Source organism: Balaenoptera acutorostrata, chromosome 1 (genome assembly GCF_949987535.1).
Source record: "Balaenoptera acutorostrata chromosome 1, mBalAcu1.1, whole genome shotgun sequence".
NCBI lineage: Eukaryota > Metazoa > Chordata > Mammalia > Artiodactyla > Balaenopteridae > Balaenoptera > Balaenoptera acutorostrata.
The window spans coordinates 176,235,718-176,256,297 of NC_080064.1; the positions used below are offsets into that span (position 1 = coordinate 176,235,718).

Consider the following 20,580-nt stretch of genomic DNA (forward strand, 5'->3'; position numbering starts at 1 on the left):
TTGGCTCCACATCCCACGCTTTCCCTCCTTACTGCACACTGCATCCCTGGGCCCCTTCCAGCCGCTAGCCCCCCGCCCAAGGGGAGCCACTCTCCTGACTTCCACAGCAGAGGTGAGTCCTTCTGTATTTGTACTTTATGTAAATGGCATCATGCAGTGTGTGCTCTTTGGTGTCTGGCTTCTTTCACTCAACATCAAGTTTGTGAGATTCACCCATGTTGTTGAGTATGGCTGTTGATCATTGGTATGCTCTTGGCCGTACAGAATTCCGTTGCGTGACTACGCTTCAGTTTATGTATCCATTCTATTATTGATGGACTTTGAATTGTTTCTTTTTCTTGGCTATTACACAAAGCTGTATTATGCATATATAAACTTTTAAGGTTGTAGATAAAAGAATCTATATAGACAACATATCATCTGTGGATAATGAGAATTTTAAGGTTTTTTTTCCCCTTTCCAAACCTTATATGTTTTCTTTCTTTTCTTTTTTCTTCCTGATTTTAAAAGCCTTCACTGTTTCACCATTAAAAATAATTTTGTGTAGGTTTTGGTTAGACTTCCCTTATCAGATTAAGGAAATCCCTTTCGATTCTGAGCTAGTTAATTTTTTAAATCATAAATAGATATTTTGAATTTCATCGAATGTGTTTTCTCTGTCTTTTGAAATAACCATATTGTTTTGTTCTTGTAATGCTAATGGTGTGAAAGATAATTACAGATTTTCTGAAGTTAAACCTTACATTCCTGGAATAAACTCAGCTGAGTCATGATGTGTTATTTTTTTTCATAAAGTGCAGGATTTATTTTGCTAATATTTGTGTAGGATTACTCTCTTTATGTTCCTAAATGAAGTTTCCCTATGATTTTTCTTTATTATATTTTTCCAGTTTTAGCATCAAAGGTAGAGTGGACTCATAGACTGAATTAGGGAATATTCTTTTTCTTTTTTCTTCAAAGAATTTGCATAATATTAGAATGATATGTTCCATGAACACTTGGTAGAATTTACTTGTAAAATCATCTGTGCCTGGTGATTATTTGTAGGAAAATTAAACAATTGATTCACTTGTTTTGATGGTTATGAGCTATTTCTATTTGAGTTGGTTATTTTTCAAAGAATGTGCTCATTTCTTCTAAGTTAATGCATCTTTATGCATTCTTTGGCATGTAGTTTTTTATAGTACTCTCTTATCTTCTTAGTCTCTGATGGATCTCTCATTATATCCCTTTTTATTGTTAATATTATTTGTGCATTTCTCTTTCTTGCACAATTCTCCTAGAGGCTTGCCTATTTTATTCGCGTTTTCTAAGAACCAACTTTAGGTTTTTGTAAATCTTTGTTTTCTATTTCATTAATTTCGACACCTAAAGTTATTTTTCTTTAAATTTATTCTGTTGTTCTTTTTCTAATTTCTTAAGTTGGGTACTTAGCTCATTAATTTTCAGCCTTGCCTCTCTTATACGAATAAGCATTTAAGTCTCTACATTTCTCTCATTTCTCTCGTAGTATCTTTTTTATTGCATTCCAGAAGCCTTGGTATGTTGTATTTTCATTATTGTTTAGTTCTAAATATATTTAAATTTCTCGGGGTCTTTTATCCAAAAGGTATTTAAAAGTGAGATTTAAAAGTTCTAAGCATATGTTTTTGAGGTCTAAATTAATTGCACTGTGGTTGGAAAACTTGGTCCATATGATAAGGGATATTTGAAAATTTTAACCCTTCTTCTATTCCATGGTTAGTCTTTGTAAATATTGTCATATGGAATCTATATATGTTTGATAAATCAAACGATAATTGCATTTTTATATTTTTACTAATTTTTTGTCCTATCAATAAATAAAAGATGTACCTTGAACATTGCCCACTCTGATGATGAGTTTAATTTCCCTATATACTCTATCAATTTTGCATTACATGTAACATAAGACTTTTTAGAATTGTTTTATCTTTCAGATGTATCAAACATTTTGTTATTGCACAGAGGCCCTATCTATATAACGCTTTTCTGTATTAAAGCCTACCTTTTCTGACAGTAGAAATCTTTCTTTTGGTTAATATTTGCTTCATAAATCTTTCACTTCCAACTTTTCCCTGTCCTTATGTTTGAATGTGTCCCCTGTGAATAGCACATGGCTGAATGTTTTAAAATATCTAGTGTGACTATCTCGGTCCATTGTGTGGTGAGTTTAGTCCTGTTTCATTAACATGATGCAATATTTGTCTGTCTTTCCACTATGCTGTTACCTTCTGCTTCCTATTTATTTTTCCCTCTGCCTATTTTTCTCTTCTTGACTATTAAAACTTTCCATTTTTATTGGCTTTCTCATTCCATTTTTCCTTCTACTCGTTTGGAAGTGATGCTGTACTCTCTTTCTGTTCTCTGATGGTTACCTTTGAAATTATACCATGCAAAACTACTAAACACTAACAATAGTACCTCAACCCTCCTAGCAAATCACACAACAATTTCCTCTTTCAACTTTTATACTATTATCCTGAGTATTTTCATTATGTCTTCTTAAACATTTTTATTTCTAAGTTATGGAAATTAGATGTTAATATTATTTTATGGACAATATTAATATTTGCCTACTTCTTTACTTTTTTGCAACTCAGACTTTTCTTCCAAGATTATTTCCCTTCTTCCTGGAGTGCATATTTTAAAGTTCTTCTGGCTTAGGTCTATTGGTAGTAGACTTGGTTTCTGTTTCTCTAAAAATGTTTTTATTTCACTCTCATGAGTGGAGGTATTTTTGCTAGGTGGACAATTCTAGGATGACTGTGATGTGATTTTCCCTCAGCATTTAGAAGATATTATTCCATTGTCTCTTGGCTTTGGTTTTTGCTGTTGAGAAAATTGCTGTCAGTCTGTCATTCCTTTGAAGGTGTACATTTTCTTTTTTAATGCTTTTAAGATCTTCAGTTTGTTTTTGGTACTTGGCATGTTGTCTTCAATATGTCCATGTTTGGATTTACTTTTTCTTTGTCTTGTTGGGTAACTGCCATGATTACTGTGTCCTTGTACTCATGTACCTCAGTTTTAGGAAATTACCTTTAAATTAGCCCTCTTACCTGTCTTTTCTACTCCTTCCTCCTGGACTCTGATATGATATTGGAACTTCTTACTCTACCTTCCTTGTCTCTTTTTTTCTCTCTTGCACTTTACATCTTGTTTCTTTGTGCTACTTTCTAGAAAATTTCTACAGATCTATCTTCAGGTTCACCAATTCACTCCTCAATTATGTTTAATATGCTATTACCGCACTCCCTGAATTTTTTTAATAGCTAAAACTATATATGTCATTTTAAAAAGTTCTATGTCTTTTTCAAATCTCCTTCATCATATTTGCTATTCCTTTCTGCTTGCTCATCTTTATGATCCCATCTTTTGTTTAAACATTTTATATATGGTTATTCTCTATTCTGATTCTGAGAATTCTAATATTTCAAATCCATATGCATCCTAATCTGTTTTATTTCTGCTGATAATCACTCATTATGATTTGTGTCCTTGTGTGATGATCTATTGAGCTCACATTTGGCTGTTCTTGGTCTGTGGAATACAGAATAGGATGCTTGTCTCCAGAGTGGTTTCTTCTGCCAGGACCAGGAACGCTGCTGACCTGGACCCATGTCATCCCCTTCCATAGTCCCTGGACTAAACTGTGAATCTCAGGGTCAGCTTCTCCCTCTTGACATACTGTTATTTGGAATTGTCCTCAGAGCAACTCTGCCTGTATGTCCTCAGAGCAACTTTCCAATACTAACTACTCAGATCTCTGACTATGTGTGTTTGTGTGTGTGTGTGTGTGTGTGTGTGTGTGTGTGGTGTGTCCCCATGGAGGTGTCCCTTATTTCCATAATCTCAGCAATGCAAAGAAGTTGTATTTTATGAAAGATATACCTGTTCTGAAACAGGAGGACCCTCAAGATCACTAATCTCCCACACTATGAGACGTAGAAATTTGGGCCTGTTTTTGCATTAATAAAATAGACAGGGAGTATGAGAGTTCAGGGAAAGATGGAAACATTTCATTGCCATTTAAGCAACGGTAAGTAAATCCTAGTTATTGTTTGTGGCATATAATTTCCTAAATCTCATCATTCTGTCATTGCTTTCTGGCTACCTCATGTGTATGAAGCTTGCTTCCTGGCTACCTCATGTGTATGAAGCTTGCTTCCTGAGTGCCAAGGGCTACCCAATATCCTCTCTTCTATTTAGCATCTTGAGAGCACCCTTGCCCACTTCACCTCATTTTGTAATGCCCACAAGAGGCCTGACTTGCAGACTGGATGGAGTATAATGCTGCATGCTATAAGGCTATAATAGACAGAGACAGGTCCAAGGGAAAGGCTTGGGTCCCAAATTGGTCCAATCCAAGTCTTTCCTAGAATTTTCCATATTGGAGGCAGAGAAGTCTCTCTTCTTGGATTGCAAATAAGAAACACATAAGACTAAGGCTGTTGGTGGCCATCTTCCATGCCACGTAGGGAGAGTCAATCTGTAGCCTTGATTAACACATGGGTGTGTTTCTGAGCTGAGCTTAAGAGGATGGGATTGACATGTACACACTGCTATATTTAAAATAGGTAACCAACAAAGACCTACTGTATAGCACAGGGAACTCTGCTCAGTATTCTGTAATAACCTAAATGAGAAAAGAACTTGAAAAAGAATAGATACGTGTATACGTATAACTGAATCACTTTGTTGTACACCTGAAACTAACACAATGTTGTTAATCAACTGTATTCCAATATAAAATAAAAAGTTAAAAAAAGAAGACATTTACAAAATGATTATAAAGAAGGGGGGGTGAGTAGTTCCTGGCAGCTCATATTTTCAGATGGTTGCAGGAGGACTCCCTTGCTGTGCCCTGACAGGGACCTAAGGCTTCTATCCCTTTACCACCTTCAAGGCAGTGAAAGGGGCATGGCTTTAAGCAATTACCATCATCCACCCAGTATAAGTGTCAATTAGGCTAATGGAGAAAATAAGATTCAGAACCTTTTGAAGTGGTCCTTCCTCCCCTTTTGAGAATTAGCTCACCTCTACTTGACCTCAAAAATGTAAGCTTTCCAGTAAATCTGACCCCCTACTTCCTGTGAGTTTCAACATCTGCAACATCAAAGTGAAACAGTCACTCCTTTAGAAGCACAGAAAAATTAACTGGAAATAGAATGATGCTGGTTTCATGTGCTATGAGAAAGGGAAATGGGTCTGATTGCAACTAGATATAGAATTGGAAAATACCCAGAACTTTCTGATTTTTAAAAAGGCAAAATCAAATTGGAAAGTGTTTGGTGTCTCAAAAAATAATTTTAAAAAAGTCCATTATTGACTCTTCATTATACAAGATACACGCAAAGGAGAAGCATACAGCTCCAGATCATTTCAGTGACATCCCATACCCAGGAAGGATTAATGCCTGAGAATACTCAGTTGAATCAGTATTTTCTCCCCTCAATGCACAATCACTACAGGATCAGCATAGAGTAGGAACATTAATAAAAGCTGGTCCAATATGGAATTAATTCAATTAGATAGGCAGGGGAGAAACACTTCAATCCCCTAGAGCCAAAGGTAACTTCTTTAAAACTCCTGATATCCGGTCAAATGCAATTAATATCACTATCTTGTTCAAATCCTACAATAAAAGACATATACATGTTAATGTTTGACAAAACTTAGGTTATTTTACCATTCATTCCTCCCAAATTCTGAGTGTCCTCGCAAATCAGATTTTCAAAAATACTTCTTCCTTTCTTCTTTTTGGTTTTTTTTTTTTTTTTTTTTATACCTGACTACTTTCTGAGTTGTCTAATTCAGCTTTTGTATTGTAGCATGATATGTAAGAAAGCAACACGAACATTTTTTTTTTAATTTGATTCTTTTCACTTTATTTATTTATTTTGGCTGTGTTGGGTCTTCGTTTCGTGCGAGGGCCCTCTCTAGTTGCGGCAAGTGGGGGCCACTCCTCATCGCGATGCGCGGGCCTCTCACTATCGCGGCCCCTCCCGTTGCGGAGCACAGGCTCCAGACGCGCAGGCTCAGTAGTTGTGGCTCACGGGCCCAGTTGCTCCGCGGCATGTGGGATCTTCCCAGACCAGGGCTCGAACCCGCGTCCCCTGCATCGGCAGGCAGACCCTCAACCACTGTGCCACCAGGGAAGCCCTGGTTTTTTTTTTTCAAAAATATTTTGTCCAACATTGGAGTCAAGAAAATATTATATAATAAAAGCTAACATGGAGTTTTTGTTGTGTGTTCAACACTGTTCTAAATACTTTACGTGTGTTGATCCATTTAATCACCACAACCCTATGAGTTATGCACTCTATTTCCTTCATGTAAATAAAGAAACTGATGCATGGATGGGTAAAGAACCTTGCCCTATGCCCCTCTTAGTTAAATGATGGAGATTAGATTTGAACATGGATAGTCTGGTTTCAGAGTCTGGGTTATAATCACAATGGTATATTTCCTTTTCATCACTGAAAGGCCGGTAATGTATGGAAACAGCATAGGGAGTCGGAGAGAACTGGGTTCAAATCCCAGCTCTACCACTTACTAGCAGCAGCATCTCAGAAATCTTCCTCAATCTCTGTAAACCTCAGTTCTTCATCTGTGAAATACCGTAGCTAATTTATGTTATAAAGGTTATAAAATAAAAGGATATAAATGAATGTAAAAGTGTCTAGTGTATGTCAAGTGCCTGGAACATAGTAAACATTTCATAAGGTTTGGCAGATGATAGGATGTTTTGATCCCATAGTTTTGATCTGCTAAGTACTGAATACAAATATTTAAGTCAGAATGCTAAGGCTATTACATTTTCATTGAGAGAGTATTTTCTAACACAAACTCCTTTAAGCCAATTCAATTCTGTGATCAGTTTTCTAAATGGTACAGTCATTGCTTCCAAATTTTTCTATTTTTGTTTTCAATTTACGAAACTTCTTTGCATTGAGACCAGTTGCATTTATTTTATCAGTGTTCTTGACAATATCAAATGTGACCAATTACAGCTTCCGCTGTTGTGGGAATTATTTCTACCAAGTTCAATTTTTCCAGGCCAAATTATACATAGGTAAATGTATAGAGAAAATGTGCTTCAATTTTTAGTCAGTAACAACTGTTACTATTTTCAGTTTTAGCCTTTGTTGAGTTTACTTTGTGTTAATAAATTTCTACTAAATCTAGTTTTCCTGGGTTCAGGTTTTGACGTTCTCATTGTCACCAACAAAAATGCATTTTTTTTCCAGCAATCAATAATGTTAGTTTTATTTTATTTTTAGAAATCTTTTGAGATAATTGTAGATTCACATACAGTTTTAAGAAGTAGGACAGAGAGATCTTATGTGCCCTTTACCCAATTTTTCCTGATGATAACATCTTGTAAACTATAGTACAGTATCACACCTAGGATACTGACATTGACAGCCAAGATACAGAACATTTCCTTCACCAGAAGGACCCCTCATGTTGCCCTTTTATCACCATAAACACTTTCCTCCACCTCCATCCCATCTATAATCCTTGACAGCCACTAATCTGTTTTTCGTTTCTGCAATCCTGTCATTTCATTAATGTTATATAAGTAGAATCACACACTATGTAACCTTTTGGGATTGGCTTTTTTCAGTCAGCATAATTCTCTGGAGATTCATCTAAGTTGTCGTGTATATCAGTAGTTGTTTCCTCTTCATTGCTGAGTAGTATTTCATGGTACGGATGTACCACTGTTTGTTTAACCTTTTAGCTGTTGAAGGACATCTGGGTTAACTCAGTTTTGGGTTATTATGAATAAAACTGTTATAAACATCCATATATAGGTTTTTGTACGAACATAAGTCAATTTCTCTGGGATAAATGCCCAGGACTGCAATTGCTGTGTCATATGGTAGTTACATCTTTAGTTTTTGAAGAAACTGCCAAATTGCTTTCCAGAGTGACTGTACCATTTTGCATTTCCACCAGCAATGCCTGGGTGATCCAGTTTCTCTGCATCCTTGCCAGCATTCTGTGTTGTCACTATTTCTTATTTTAGCCATTCAATAGGTGAATAATGATATCTCATTATAGTTTAAACTTGCATTTTCTCATCCCATAACTTGTCATTTTATCCTCTTAACAGATTCCTTCACACAGCAAAAGTTTTTAATTTTGATAAAGTCCAATTTATCAATTTTTTCTTTTATAGATTGTGCTTTTGGTGTCAAGTTTAAGAACTCTTTGCCTAACTTTAGATCCTGAAGATTTTTTCCTGAAAACTTTATTGTATTACAATTTGCATTTAAGTCCATGATCCACTTTGAGTTAATTTTTGTATAAGATCTGAGACTTGGGTTGAAGTCTTTCCTTCCTTCCTCCCCTTCTCCCTCCCTCCTTTCCTCCCTCCCTCTCTCTCTCTCTGTTACTTCCTTACTTTTTGCCTGTAGATATCCACTTGTTCCAGCAGTATCATGTTGAGCTGTCTGTCCTTCTCCATCAAATTGCTTTTGCATCTTTGCCGAAAATGATAATTGGACATATTTCTGTGGGTCTCTTTCTGGTTTCTTTATTCTGTTCCATTAATGTATGTGTCTATGTCTTCATCAGTATCACATAGTCTTAATTACTGCAGCCATGTAATAAGTCATGAAACTGGGCAGACTGATTCCTCTCACTTTCTCTTTTTCAAAATTGTTTTAGCTCTTCTAGTTCCTTTGCCTTTCCGTATACATCTTAGAATAACCTTGTCCATATCTACTAAAAATCTGAGACTTTAAGAGGAATTACAATAAATCTGTTTATCAGTGGGGGAGAATTGACATCTTTATTATGTTGAGTCCTCTAATCCATGGATAGTAGGTCTATTTATTTAGGTCTTCTTTCTTTCATCAGCTTTTTGTGGTTTTCAGCAAGTAAGTCATATATATGTTTTATTAGATTTATATGTAAGTTTTTCTGAGTTATTGTAAATGGTAGTGTATTTTTAAATTTCAGTGACCATGTGTTCATTGATAATATATAGAAATCTGATTGATTTTTGTATGCTGCTCTGGTATTCTGTGATCTTGCTAAACTCACTTATTAGAAGATTTACATAGATTCCTTTGGATTTTCTATATAAACCATCATGTCATCTATGAATAAGGATCGTTTTGTTTCTTCTTTTCCAATCTTATGCTTTTTATTTTCTTTTCTTGCTTTCCAGCATGATGTTGAATAAGAGCAGTGAGAATGGACACGCTTGCCTTGTTCCCGATCTTGGGAGAAAGCATGTAGTCTTTCACTTAGGTGTAATGCTTGCTGTAGATTTTTTTGTAGATGCTCTTTATCAAGTTGAGGAAGTTCCCCTTTATTTTTATTTTTCTGAAAGTATTATTCATGAATGGGTGTTGAATTTTGTCAGATGCTGTTTCTGCATTGATTTATATGTTCATGTGCTTTTCTTCAATTTGCTAATGTGCTGGATTATTAATATGGTGATTGATTTTCAAGTACTGAATCAGCCTTGCAGTATTGGAATAAATCCAACTTTGTTGTAGTGCATAATTCTTTTTATATACTGTTGAATGCAATTTGCTAACGTTTTGTTAAGGATTTTTACATCTATATTCATGAGTGACATTATTCTGCAGGTTTTGTTTGTTTCACGCTGTCTTTGTTTTGGTATTGTGGTAACACTAACTTCATGAAATAAACTGGGAAGCGTTCCCTTCTCTTCCATTTTGTTGGAAGAGGTTGTGTAGAATTGGTGTTATTTCTTGTCTAAGCATTTGTGAAATTCTTGAGTGTTACCATTTAGCCAGGAGATTTTGGGGGGAGAGTTTTAAAATTATGAATTTAATTTCATTAGTGATTATGGGCTATTCAAATGATCTATTTCATATTGGGTGAGTTGTGGTAGTTTGTGTTTTTGGAGGAATTGGTCCATTTATCTAAGTTGTCAAACTTTGTGTAAAGTTGCTCATAGCATTCCCTTATTATCCTTTTGATGTCTTCAGGGTCTGTAGTGATATTGCTGTTTCATTCATGATATTGGTAATTTGTGTCTTCTCTTTTTTCTTTATCAGTCTTGTTAGCAGTTTGTCTATTTTATTGAATTTTTCAGAGAATTTTTCAATTTTATTTGAATTGATTTCTGTTCTTCGATTTTCTTTGTTTGCTTTGGGTTTAATTTTGCTCTATTTCTAGGTTATTCTAAGGTGAGAGCTTAGATTACTGATTTGAGATTTTTGCCTTTTTAAATGTACTTAATTCTATAAATTTCCCTCTCAGCACTGCTTTTGCTGTGTCCCACAAATCTGACATTTTATTTTAATTAAATTCAATGTATTTTAAAAATTTTCCTTTGAGACGTTGACTTAGGGATTGTTTAGAAGAGTTCTGATTAATTTCTAACTGTTGGAGATTTTCCTGGTATCATTGTAATTGTTTTCTAGTTTGATGCTTTTGTGGTCAGAGAACACATTTTGTATGATTTCAATAATTTAAATGTCCTGAGTTTATTTTCTGGACCAGGATATGATCTCTCTTGCTATTTGTTCCATGAGTGCTGGAAAAGAATGTGTGTTCTGCTGCTGCTGGCTGGGGTTTTCTGTAACTGTTGATTAGATCCTGTTAGTTGATGGTGTTAAGTTTTTCTGTATCTTTGTTGATTTTCTTTTTAGAAGTCCTATCAATTGTTGAGAGAAGGGTGTTCAAGTCTCCAGCTGCAACTGTGATTTTATTCCTTTTTCTAGTTCTATTGGTTTTTGCTTCATATATTTTGTAATTCTGTTGTTTATACATAGATGTTTAGAACTATGTCTTCTCAGTGGATTGACTCTCTTGTAAGTTTATGATGGTCCTGTCTATGGTAATTTTTGCTCTGAAGTGCACTTTGTCTCATATTAATATAGCCACTCTTTTGCAAATGTTTTCTCCCAGTCTGTGGCTTATTTTCTCATTCTCTGATCAAGAATTTTTTTCTTTTCTTCAGTTTTAGAAGTTTGACTATGATATGTCTTATGGATTTCTATGGGTTTACTCTTTTGGGGGGGTTCACTCAACTTCTTGAATATGTAGGGTTAGCTCTTTACCAAATTTGAAAAGTTTTCAGCCATTATTACCTTGAGCACTTTTTCAGCCCTACCTTCTTACTTCTCTCCTCTGGGGACATGCCATGACTGTTAGAACTTCTGTTATAGTCCCACAGGTCCATGAGGCTCTGCTATTTTTTTTTTTTTTTTTTTTTTTGGTAATTTTCTATTTCTCAGAGTTGGTAATTTTTATTGTTCTGTCTTACAGTTCACTGATTCTTCTGTCCCCTCCATTCTGCTGTTTAGCTCATCCACTGAGCTTTTTATTTTTGTTAATGTGTTTTCCAGTTCTAAAATTTACATTTGGTTCTTCTTTATATCTCGTTTTTTTTTTTTTTTTGAGGTTTTCTATTTGCCAAGACAATTTTATATTTTGCTTGTTTCAAGTGTGTTCATAATTGCTTGTTGAAGCATTTTTATCATGGCTTCTTTAAGATCTTTAGATATTTCTAACATTTGTCATCCTCACATTGACACCTATTGTCTTTTTCATTCAGTTCGAGATATTCTTGGTTCTTGACACGAAGTGTGATTTTGAATTGAAACCTGGACATTTTGAGTATTGCAGGACTGGATCTGCTGTTTTATCTGGCATTCTCTCACACTGTTCTAGAAAGGGAAGAAGGTTGAGGCCTTATTATTGCCAGGCAGGGATATAAGTCCAGCTCCCCACTCAGCCTCCATTGCCACCTGAGTGGGGGGGAGGGGGCTCTCTCCACCACTGCTGGGTGGAGGTGGGGATGTTGGCTCCCCTCTAGGCCTCCAGTGATACCTCCCTGGCTGGGAGGTCTAAGAGTGCCTCATTACTGCTCCCCACATGACATCTATTGACACCAGAGGGGTGTTACTGATGGAGGGTGATAAAACTCCTCTCCACTAGGCTTTATCTGATACCACTCAGTAGGGAGAGAGAGGGGTGCCCTGTTACTGCATCGTGGTGGTGGTGGTGGTGTCAGTAGTGGTTGAAAGGCTAGGCTCCCCAGGTGGTCTCAACTGACTCTGCCAGGGTGGGGAGCTCCTTATTACATCCTGGTGAGGGTAAAAGTCTAGGCTCCCCACTGGGTCTTTGGGGGCATGGGTAATGGTTGGGGTCAAAAAATATATATATTTATACTGGGGATATATATGTATATATAGAATATTTTTTTTTAAGGGAGAAATAGGGGAAAGTAAATGTACTTCATCTTCTGTCAGTTTTATTCTGTATTGATTATTTCTACCAGTAATATTCATAAAGAATTGGATAAAAGAATGAAAGTCTGTATTTATTTCTTGGAGTAAAGAGCAAAGAACATTAGTAGGGTAAAGGCATGGGATATGGAGGTAGGGTCAAAATATTGTGCTTAATGGCTTTTGACTTTATATTGACCACCATGTTAAGCATGGGTATAATGACCCTAGCCTTAAGTAGCATGCAGTCCAGCTTGGAAGCCAAGATGGGGATTGCAAAACGGATATGCCAACAAAGCAGCAATTTCTAAGTGCTCACTAAGCCATAAAGTGAGCAGCTTGTCAAAGGAGGCTGATGTTGAGACAGAGCAGCCACGGAGGTCCCACATTTCATACAAGAGGCAGGATGTGAGCTAACCTCAGAGAAATCAGACGTGGGTATGATGGGAGGAGGCAGCTGGTGAGATAGCAATTAGATAGGGAGAATGGAATTGACAAAAATGGAAAGTCAGTAATATAATAACAACTGCAATATTTAATTACTGTGTGTGTATTAGGTTCTGGACACTATGCCAGGCACCTTAGATTATTTTAATCATCCCTCACAACACCCCTTTGAAGTACGAAATACAATTCTATTTTACAGATGAGGAAACTGAGGCCCAGGAAGGTAACTTCCCCAAAGTCACATACCTATGTCAAGAGGAAGAGTTAGATTCATGGGACGTCTGTCTGAGATATTTTAAGCACTTTCCTAGAATGCTGGGAATGTACACAGCATTTGGCTGGAACAGCATTAGCTTGGGTGAAGAGAAGAAAATAATAAGATTAGAAATTGAGCCAAGATGTATGGGCCTTTCTACTTTTGAGCAAAGGAGTGAGGGCCTGAGTAGGCCTCTTTGGGGACAGCAGACAGAGGGGAACTACGGCAGGGAAGTGGGCCCAGTTTCCATTATGTAAGATGAGAATATGGATCTCACACTGACCTTTGAACAAAACCCCTTGCCAGGTCACCTTTCATGTCACTTCAAAAACACTAAGAAGACACAAATCTTCCAGTGGGGCTTACTCTCTCCTCTTTTTTTTTTTTTTTTTTTGAAAGACAAATGTTACATTAGGGGCATTTAAAGAACACCTTTAGAATTTTTCAATGGAGACTTTGAGATGTGATGGGTTAAATTCTACTTAGCTTCTGGCTCCTTATTTTTTAAATGTCGTGTTCCTGAATCATGCTTAGCCATTCATTCAGACTGGTTAGTTTAATTAGACACAATGTGGGTAGACAGAATGACATCACATACCTCCTTCAGAAGAGACAGAGGAGAAACAGAGGGGAAGAGAAGGATTCTAATAGAATTTCGTTCCAAAAGACTGGATGAGACTGACCAAAAGGGGGGGGGGGGGGGGAAGAATTGGACCAAAAGATTCCAGTGAGCTTTTGGACAGCATGTCTGTGGTGGTGCAGTCAATCAGTAGTGCTAAAGGAATTATAAATATTTCCTATTAACACAGGAAGGGAAGGCCAAAGAAGTGCAGCCTGGGAGGATCTACAGAGAGCTGTTTCCAAAAATATTTCACAGAACATCAATCCCATGGAAAGATCCAAGAAAAAAAAGAGTTCCGTGGTTTGTGAAAAACACTAGGTTAATCAAATGTGTCTTTACTGCCAGACTTTGCAGAGCCTTTAAAAATTTCACATGCATTATGAAATCCCAAGAGGGGCTGTAGTATGCTGTGTTCCCAAATATACTTGTTTACAGAAATTCCTCCCACCCCTACCCCCACACACTCTTTTTGTGCAGATTTTTCTTGCAGATTTCTTATGACAGGTACATCACACTTCACACTTTCGTAAGTTCTGGACAGGGAAAGACTTACCTCATGACACAGAACTGTATTCCCCACTGTAGATTTTTCTTTGGTTCCTCAAAGATGTGTCTGACATATGCTTCTAAGATTACTTGAGAACTAAATGAATATTTTCTACTTAAATCCAAATGTACAAAGGCAAGTAATTTTCTTAAAATTTCCAAATTTCTACCCCAACCCTCTCAACCATCCAAATGAATTAATAAACTAGTTCATCAGACGAAATTGCAGCTATTTTATACACTTTTAAAAAATGAATGCTCAATTATAATCAGATTATAAAACGAATCACATTGCCACATCTCTTTCTAGCCGCCTGGGCTGTAAGCTATTTGTCGTCAGGTTCTCAGTGGCCTCCTCTCTGCTGCCCAGCTCGAACCTGGGCCTCCCGCCCTATCGGATCAAAGAAGTTGTTGGCAAACTTTCTCACGTTGTCTGCCCTGGAGGCCCTGGAGATCTTTTGGAATTCACCGAAGGGTGCATCTTTCTCTCGCGAGATCTGCTCCATCTTCCGCTCCTTTTTCCTAATGGCTTCCTTAATGCGCTCGATGTGGCACTTTTCCTCCTTCTCGGCTTTCAGCTTCAGGATGTGATGATTCTTCTCCCGCAGGATGTTGAGCTCCCGAATCTGCTGCACCTTGTCGCTGATATTCCTGTGGACGTTACTCCTGGTCTGCAGGATCTTCTGGTCCGCGAGCTCCACGGGCAGCCGCTCGTGCCCCTTCCTCTGCTCCCCGGACTCTTCCGCGCACCCCTTGACCTGCTGGCACTGCTCCTCCTCCTTCTTGACCTTCTCCTTCGGCTCCCGGTGATGCTCCTTAATCAGGCCCTGGGGGATCTCTTGGGACCACTGGGAACTCTGTTCCAGGGACAGCTTCCTAAGGAGCTCCTCAGCCTTGGCCTGGCAGTCCCTGAGGACCTTCTGGGCCTGGTAATTGACTAGGGAGCTAAGACGGGTCTCCTGGATCTTCTTCTGGCCCTCGGTGGTGTGCACATGCCTCTTTAGACAGACCTGCTTCAGCCTCTTCTGCAGCTGCAGGCTGTTCTGCTCCCGCAGGTCCTGCATCATCCTCTCGTGCTCCTGCAGGCGCTGCACCTGGTACTGCGTCCCGCGCTTGGCCTCGGTCTCAGAGGGGGCCCCCTCCAGCTTCTCCTGGCGCTGGTTCTCTTGGTCCCCTAGCTGCGCCTTCCACCTGCGCTCCTGCCGGCTCGTGTTCGTCGCTTGCCGGTCCCGCCGTCGGACACACTGCTCCTTCTCCTGCTGCCACTGCTCCTGGCTCTGCTGCAGCAGCAGCTTGCGCTCTGTCTCTAGAGTCAACTGGACCTTCTGGTCCGAGCGCTTCAGCTCCTCCCAGGCTAGGGCCGCCTGCTGCTGCAGCTCCCGCATCCTCTGGGCCTTCTTGAGCCAGGTCAGCACCAGGGCCACAATCTTCCGGTCCCTGGAGGACATTACTGCCTCTTCCAGCTTGTTCTTGAGGATCTGGGTGTGCTGGTTCTGCATCGCCTTGCTGGAGAGCGAGGGCTGGGAGTACTGGCTGGCTAAGGACTCCACCGGATCATTACGGTATCTTTTCTGGAGGTACACGCAACCTGACTGCGTCCCGAACTCTCTGGAGGGCACAGAACACTTCTTCGTGTGAACCAAGGAAAGGGACCAGCGACCGAGACCTCTGCAGGCCGGCACTGCCCACTGGTCTCCGCTCTGCACCTTTTCTACCCCGAAAGTTCCACTCGGGGGAGTGTAAGCTCCCTGCGGGTAAGGTGGGGGCGAATCTCCCCGGGCCGGAGGGTAGTGCTGGCAGGGCTGAGGCTGTTGCGGTGGCAGCTGGGGCTGCTGCTGCCAGGCCGGGCTAGGCGGCCTGCCTCCCTGCTCCAGGGGCTTGGTACCCGCCTCCCCCCAGGCGTCTTCCAGGCGCCGGCTGCGGGGCCGGTGCTTCCTGGCGTGGTCCGGGGGCCTCCGGGCCACGTCGGTCAGGCTACGGCTTTCAGGCGGAAAGTCCGGGTACCGGCGCCGGCGGGGCCGCGGGGTGGGCGAGCAGCGCAGGTGCGGCCAGGGCGCCGAGGCCTCGCTCCGCTCGCGGGGAGTCCCGGGCCGGGAGCACAGGCCCTGCTCGCTCTGCGGCCCTGACCCGCCCAGCCGCGCCGAGGATGCGCGCTCCTTGCGGGGCGGCGGGGCCTCCCAGAGGTCCGAGTGAGGCCACGGGGAGAAGCGGCCGAAGCCCTCCATGCTCCCTCCCCGCGCGCCCAGCGTCTGAGCCAGGGTCCCTGGACCTCACGGGGGGCGCTGCGGAGACCCGCCCCGCCCTCGGATCCCGGGGGTCCGGGCCGCCTGTGACGCTCTGGCCACTTCACAATGCGCCTCCGCCCCCCGGTTGCCGCAGCCCTCGGCCCTCGGCCCTCGCCCACCCCAGCCTTCCTAGCACCCCGCGCGGTGAGAGGAGGGGGGAGGAGGGGAGGGGAAGGGGGGAGGAGAGGGGGGAGGGGAGGAGAGGGGGGGAGGGGAGGAGAGGGGGAGGGGGAGGGGGGAGGGACTGTAGAAAGACAGGGTGACCCTTAAAGCTGAGGGTGTGTAGTGAACCCCCACTGGTGTTTCAGGCAGGAATTTGAACTCGCATTTGTATACCTTAAAGTAGCAGAATTTTAAAAGTAGACAGGTGAAGGCATTACCCCCAGAATGGAATGCGGCGGGCAAGTCCTTTAGTCAGGGGTCCCTCCATTCTCTGCGCCTCTGCAGTGTATGCAAATGAAGCGGCCATGGAAGCACGTTAATTCACTGCACCATCCTTCTGCCCTTTTAAGTTAGCAAGCCCAAAGTATACTTTTTAAACTTCTAGAAGAGAGAGAGAGAGAAAAAATAAACAACTAATTTGTTTTCTCCTAATATGGCAATTACTGCTTTTGTCAAAATATGAATGTTAAGTGCACATTTCTGAAATAACATCAGTGGACAGCATGCCGAAATCACATTGTTATTGTTGTTTTCCTTTTTCTCCAGTTTTGTGAGATTATTTTTTCTTGTTGAGGCACCCAGGGCTAATGGGAAAAGCACTGAATTTGGTCATGCAAACTTGAGTTTGAATCTCCTCTGCCACTTTCCACTTGTGTGGTCTTGGGCTAGTTACTTAACTCTCCTGACCCTCAAATTCTGGAACAGTGGACTGGAAGAGGGGCCGTGACAATAGCACTGTTGGGCTGCCCTGAGGGTCGGATGAAACTATGTATCAAGAGCTTAGTGCCTTAATGCATTCAATAAACATTATTTTGATGTCCTTCTAGCCTTCAATTACAAATTGTAAGGTTTAATATATGGGTTTACAAAAGTTTCTACACATTCCTAGAGAAGAAGAATGGAATTAATGTTATCCTAAAACAGTTTAGGTAAAGGATAGAGTGCTAGGGAGGGACGATGCCCCGGTTCTGTTGTGTTCTTCCTGGACTGTGGATCATGGCTAAGTCACTTCCTTTCTCTGAGATGTAATGAGGAAACAGTTCTGGATAACATTCTCCAAATATGGTCAATCCTTAAAGAAGAAAATTAAGTATTTACTGATCCCAGTCTTCTTCACCCACATCTCCTTGAAGTTTCACAGTGACCCAGCTAGCCAGGGCCAGTAGAACTGATAACATTTCCTTAAGACAAATCTGAGGCTTGGCCATATTAACTGATTCCCCCAAAGATCAGTTGGTCAATGGTGGAAGTTTTGACTTCAGGTTCACTTGTCTTTCCATATCATGCTGCCTTTCAGGAAATGTACTTTGAATTGAGACATGTGTTACGGACCGAAAGTTTGTGTTCTTCCCAATTCGTATGTTGAAGCCCTAAACCCCAGTGTGATGGTATTTGGAGGTGGGACCTTTGGGAGGTGATTAGGTTTAGATGACGTCATGAAGGTGGGGCCTCCATGATGGGATTAGAGGAAGGGACCAGAACTTCTGCTCTCTGCCATGTGAGATCCCAAACAGAAGGTGGCTGTTTGTAAGCCCGGCAGCGGGCCGTCACCAAGAACTGAATGTGCTTGCATTTTCACCTAGCACTTCCCAGCCTGCAGAACTGTGAGAAATAAATGTCTGTTGTTTAAGCCACCCAGTCTATGGTGTTTTGTTAGAGCAGCCTCAGCTGACTAAGATGACATGCTTTACAAAAAATTATGATCAGTATATATCCGAGGGTCATGACAGCCATGTCCTTGAAGCCATGTGGTAGCAGCCTTAACCAGAGTGACTGAGGCCTCCCCAGGAGCCCACTCTGCCTGGATGGGATCTCACATGCAGTCATTAGCACGTCTATAGCTGAGAACAGGAGGTTGTTTCTACCCTAGGTTTCTATTGGTGCAACTCATACCATTGTTAGAGAAATTATTTAGTGATTATAATTTTTACTAGGAGGCAACTTTTACATCAAGTAAATCAAATTTGAAATGGAATCATTTAAGTGAGGAAATATTTGGGCATGAACTGAGTTGTGCTGATACCTGAATGTCATATGCCTTTGCGGAAGCTTTGTAAAACATTTTGTACATCTACATGTGGCTCTGGCTGGTATCAGGCCATTTCCTGTTACAGAGAAGCAGTGCTGTGTGGGCGAAAGTAGAGCCACCCAAGAGCCAGGAGACCTGCCACCAGGCAGCTCTGCCACCTGCTGAATCACCTGAAGTGGTCATCTTATTCTCTGTCTGGTGACTCTGGTGGTTTCTTCATTGCTGCAGGAGATGATCTGTAAGATCTCAGTCAGTCCCCAGTGCAACTAGAAAGAGGAGTTCAATTTAGTAACTCCTGCAGCCTTCATTCTGCAAAACAAAAATGAGTTAATCCCTGAAAAATGCTTACAGCAGTGCTTGGCATGTGGTTGCTGCCTTATAAAAATTAGTCACTAGAGTGATCAGTATCATTATTCCAAGAGCATTAAAACCATAGCAGCGTAGGGCTGAATTTAAAGACCTAGTTTGGCAGATGTAAGCTATTACATATGGAATGGAAAAACAACAAGGTCCTACTGTATAGTACAGAGAACTATATTCAGTATCCTATGATAAGCCATAATGGAAAAGAATATTTTTTGAAAAAAGAATGTATATATGTACGTAACTGAATCACTTTGCTGTACAGCAGAAATTAACACAACATTGTAAATCAACTATACTTCAATTATAAAGAAAGAAAGAAAGAGAGGAAGAAAGAAAGGAAGGAAGGAAGAAAGGAAGAAGGGAAGAAAGAAAGAGAGAGAGAGAAAGAAGGAAAGAAAGACATAGTGTGGAGCAAGCCAGATTCCCAATTCAGGGCTCTTTGGCCTCTTTCTTGCCCTGAAGGTTCTCAGAATTCCTCATGGAATTGAGAATAGCTCACTCACCTCTGTTGATGATAGAGGGGACACAGTCTTAACTTCATGATGTCACAAACATTTATTGAAATCTGGGCCAGGATTAGAAAGATAATCAAAGGCCCTTGCCCACAATATTGCTAGGAGAAACACGTCCAGGTAACAGATGTGGTAAGTGGTTAGACAGTAAATTCAGCAGTCTTCCTAGAGGAGGGAGGGATTAGTTTATAACGGAAGTTCATCCACGTTGTTCATAAGGGAAGAGTTCACATAGAATGATGGTGCTAAACCTGGGAAGGCAACTAGGATCTCGCCATACAGGCATGAGCAGGAGGACACACCCGGCAGAGGACACTGTGTGGCCACAGTGTGAAGCCTCAGAAATGCCTGGCATGTGGGGTCATGTGTGGTTTGTGTAGCGGGGACTTGGGGTATGTGTGCAGTGCAGTGACGGGTGATGGCACCAAAAAGGTGGGCTGGACCCAGATTCCACTGGGCCCTGAATGCTAGGCCAAGGAGCACAGGCTTCCCACTGGGCAGTAGGGTTCCAGCTGTGTCCAGAAGTGCTTCAGGATTCCTTGAAGCTGACGGGAGCCCAGAGGAGGTGGGGCTAGAGGACTTTAGGGCAGCCTCTGAGGCGTCTGTCCCTGCTTCACCCAGAGCAGCTCAGAGCAGCTCAGATTTTATCTGTTTTCTATCCTGGGGTTCTTGGTAACACGTTATTGAAAAAAGTTGGGGCTTCCTCTGCTTATAAAAAAGGGTTAAAATCCACTATGTAGACAACAGTGAGTCAATAAAAGTCTTGAAACCAAACAGTGACCCGATTTAGTTTCTATTTTAGAAAGCTCACCCTGGCAGCAAGGTAGAGGATAAATTGAGATGAGGAGTATGGGGAGGGAAATTGGAGAAAGGGGGTCAGTTAAGGAATTGGTTCAATAATTGGGGCAAGCAAGAAGGAAGTGAGTGTAAACCCAGACATTGGCAAGGGGAGAGGGAGGGATGGATTCAAGGTACACTGCAGAAGTCAAGGAACCATGACCTGAAGGTGGACTCGATCTGGAGAAAGAGGGTTTCTACCCCAGGGGCCTGGGAAGATGGCGAGTGGCAGTGACAAGAGGTCTCAGTCTAGGTGACCTTGAAAACAGTGATTTT

At 41.0% G+C, this 20,580-nt stretch overlaps 2 protein-coding genes across 6 annotated transcripts in view; one reads left to right on the forward strand and one right to left on the reverse strand.

Annotated features, from left to right (window-relative positions):
• The window catches only part of LOC102999060 (cyclin-Y-like protein 1), a 785,789-nt gene that overhangs the window by 429,402 nt on the left and 335,807 nt on the right, over positions 1-20,580 (forward strand). The window lies entirely within an intron of this gene.
• On the reverse strand, positions 7,285-18,831 carry LOC130707296 (coiled-coil domain-containing protein 185-like). 3 transcript variants are annotated; one of them, XR_009007189.1, is made up of 3 exons: positions 18,760-18,831; positions 12,936-13,042; positions 7,285-11,681 (listed from the first exon to the last, which is right to left on the reverse strand). XR_009007189.1 is itself a non-coding variant. In XM_057541161.1 (3 exons), exon 1 carries the CDS (start codon positions 16,336-16,338, stop codon positions 14,458-14,460), a length of 1,881 nt encoding a protein of 626 aa, XP_057397144.1. In that variant the 5' UTR covers positions 16,339-16,580; the 3' UTR covers positions 7,285-11,681; positions 12,936-13,042; positions 14,121-14,457. The 3 variants fall into 3 exon arrangements, 2 of the variants coding, with proteins under 2 accessions (XP_057397144.1, XP_057397149.1); XM_057541161.1 differs by lacking the exon at positions 18,760-18,831 and adding an exon at positions 14,121-16,580; XM_057541166.1 differs by lacking the exons at positions 12,936-13,042; positions 18,760-18,831 and adding an exon at positions 14,121-16,580.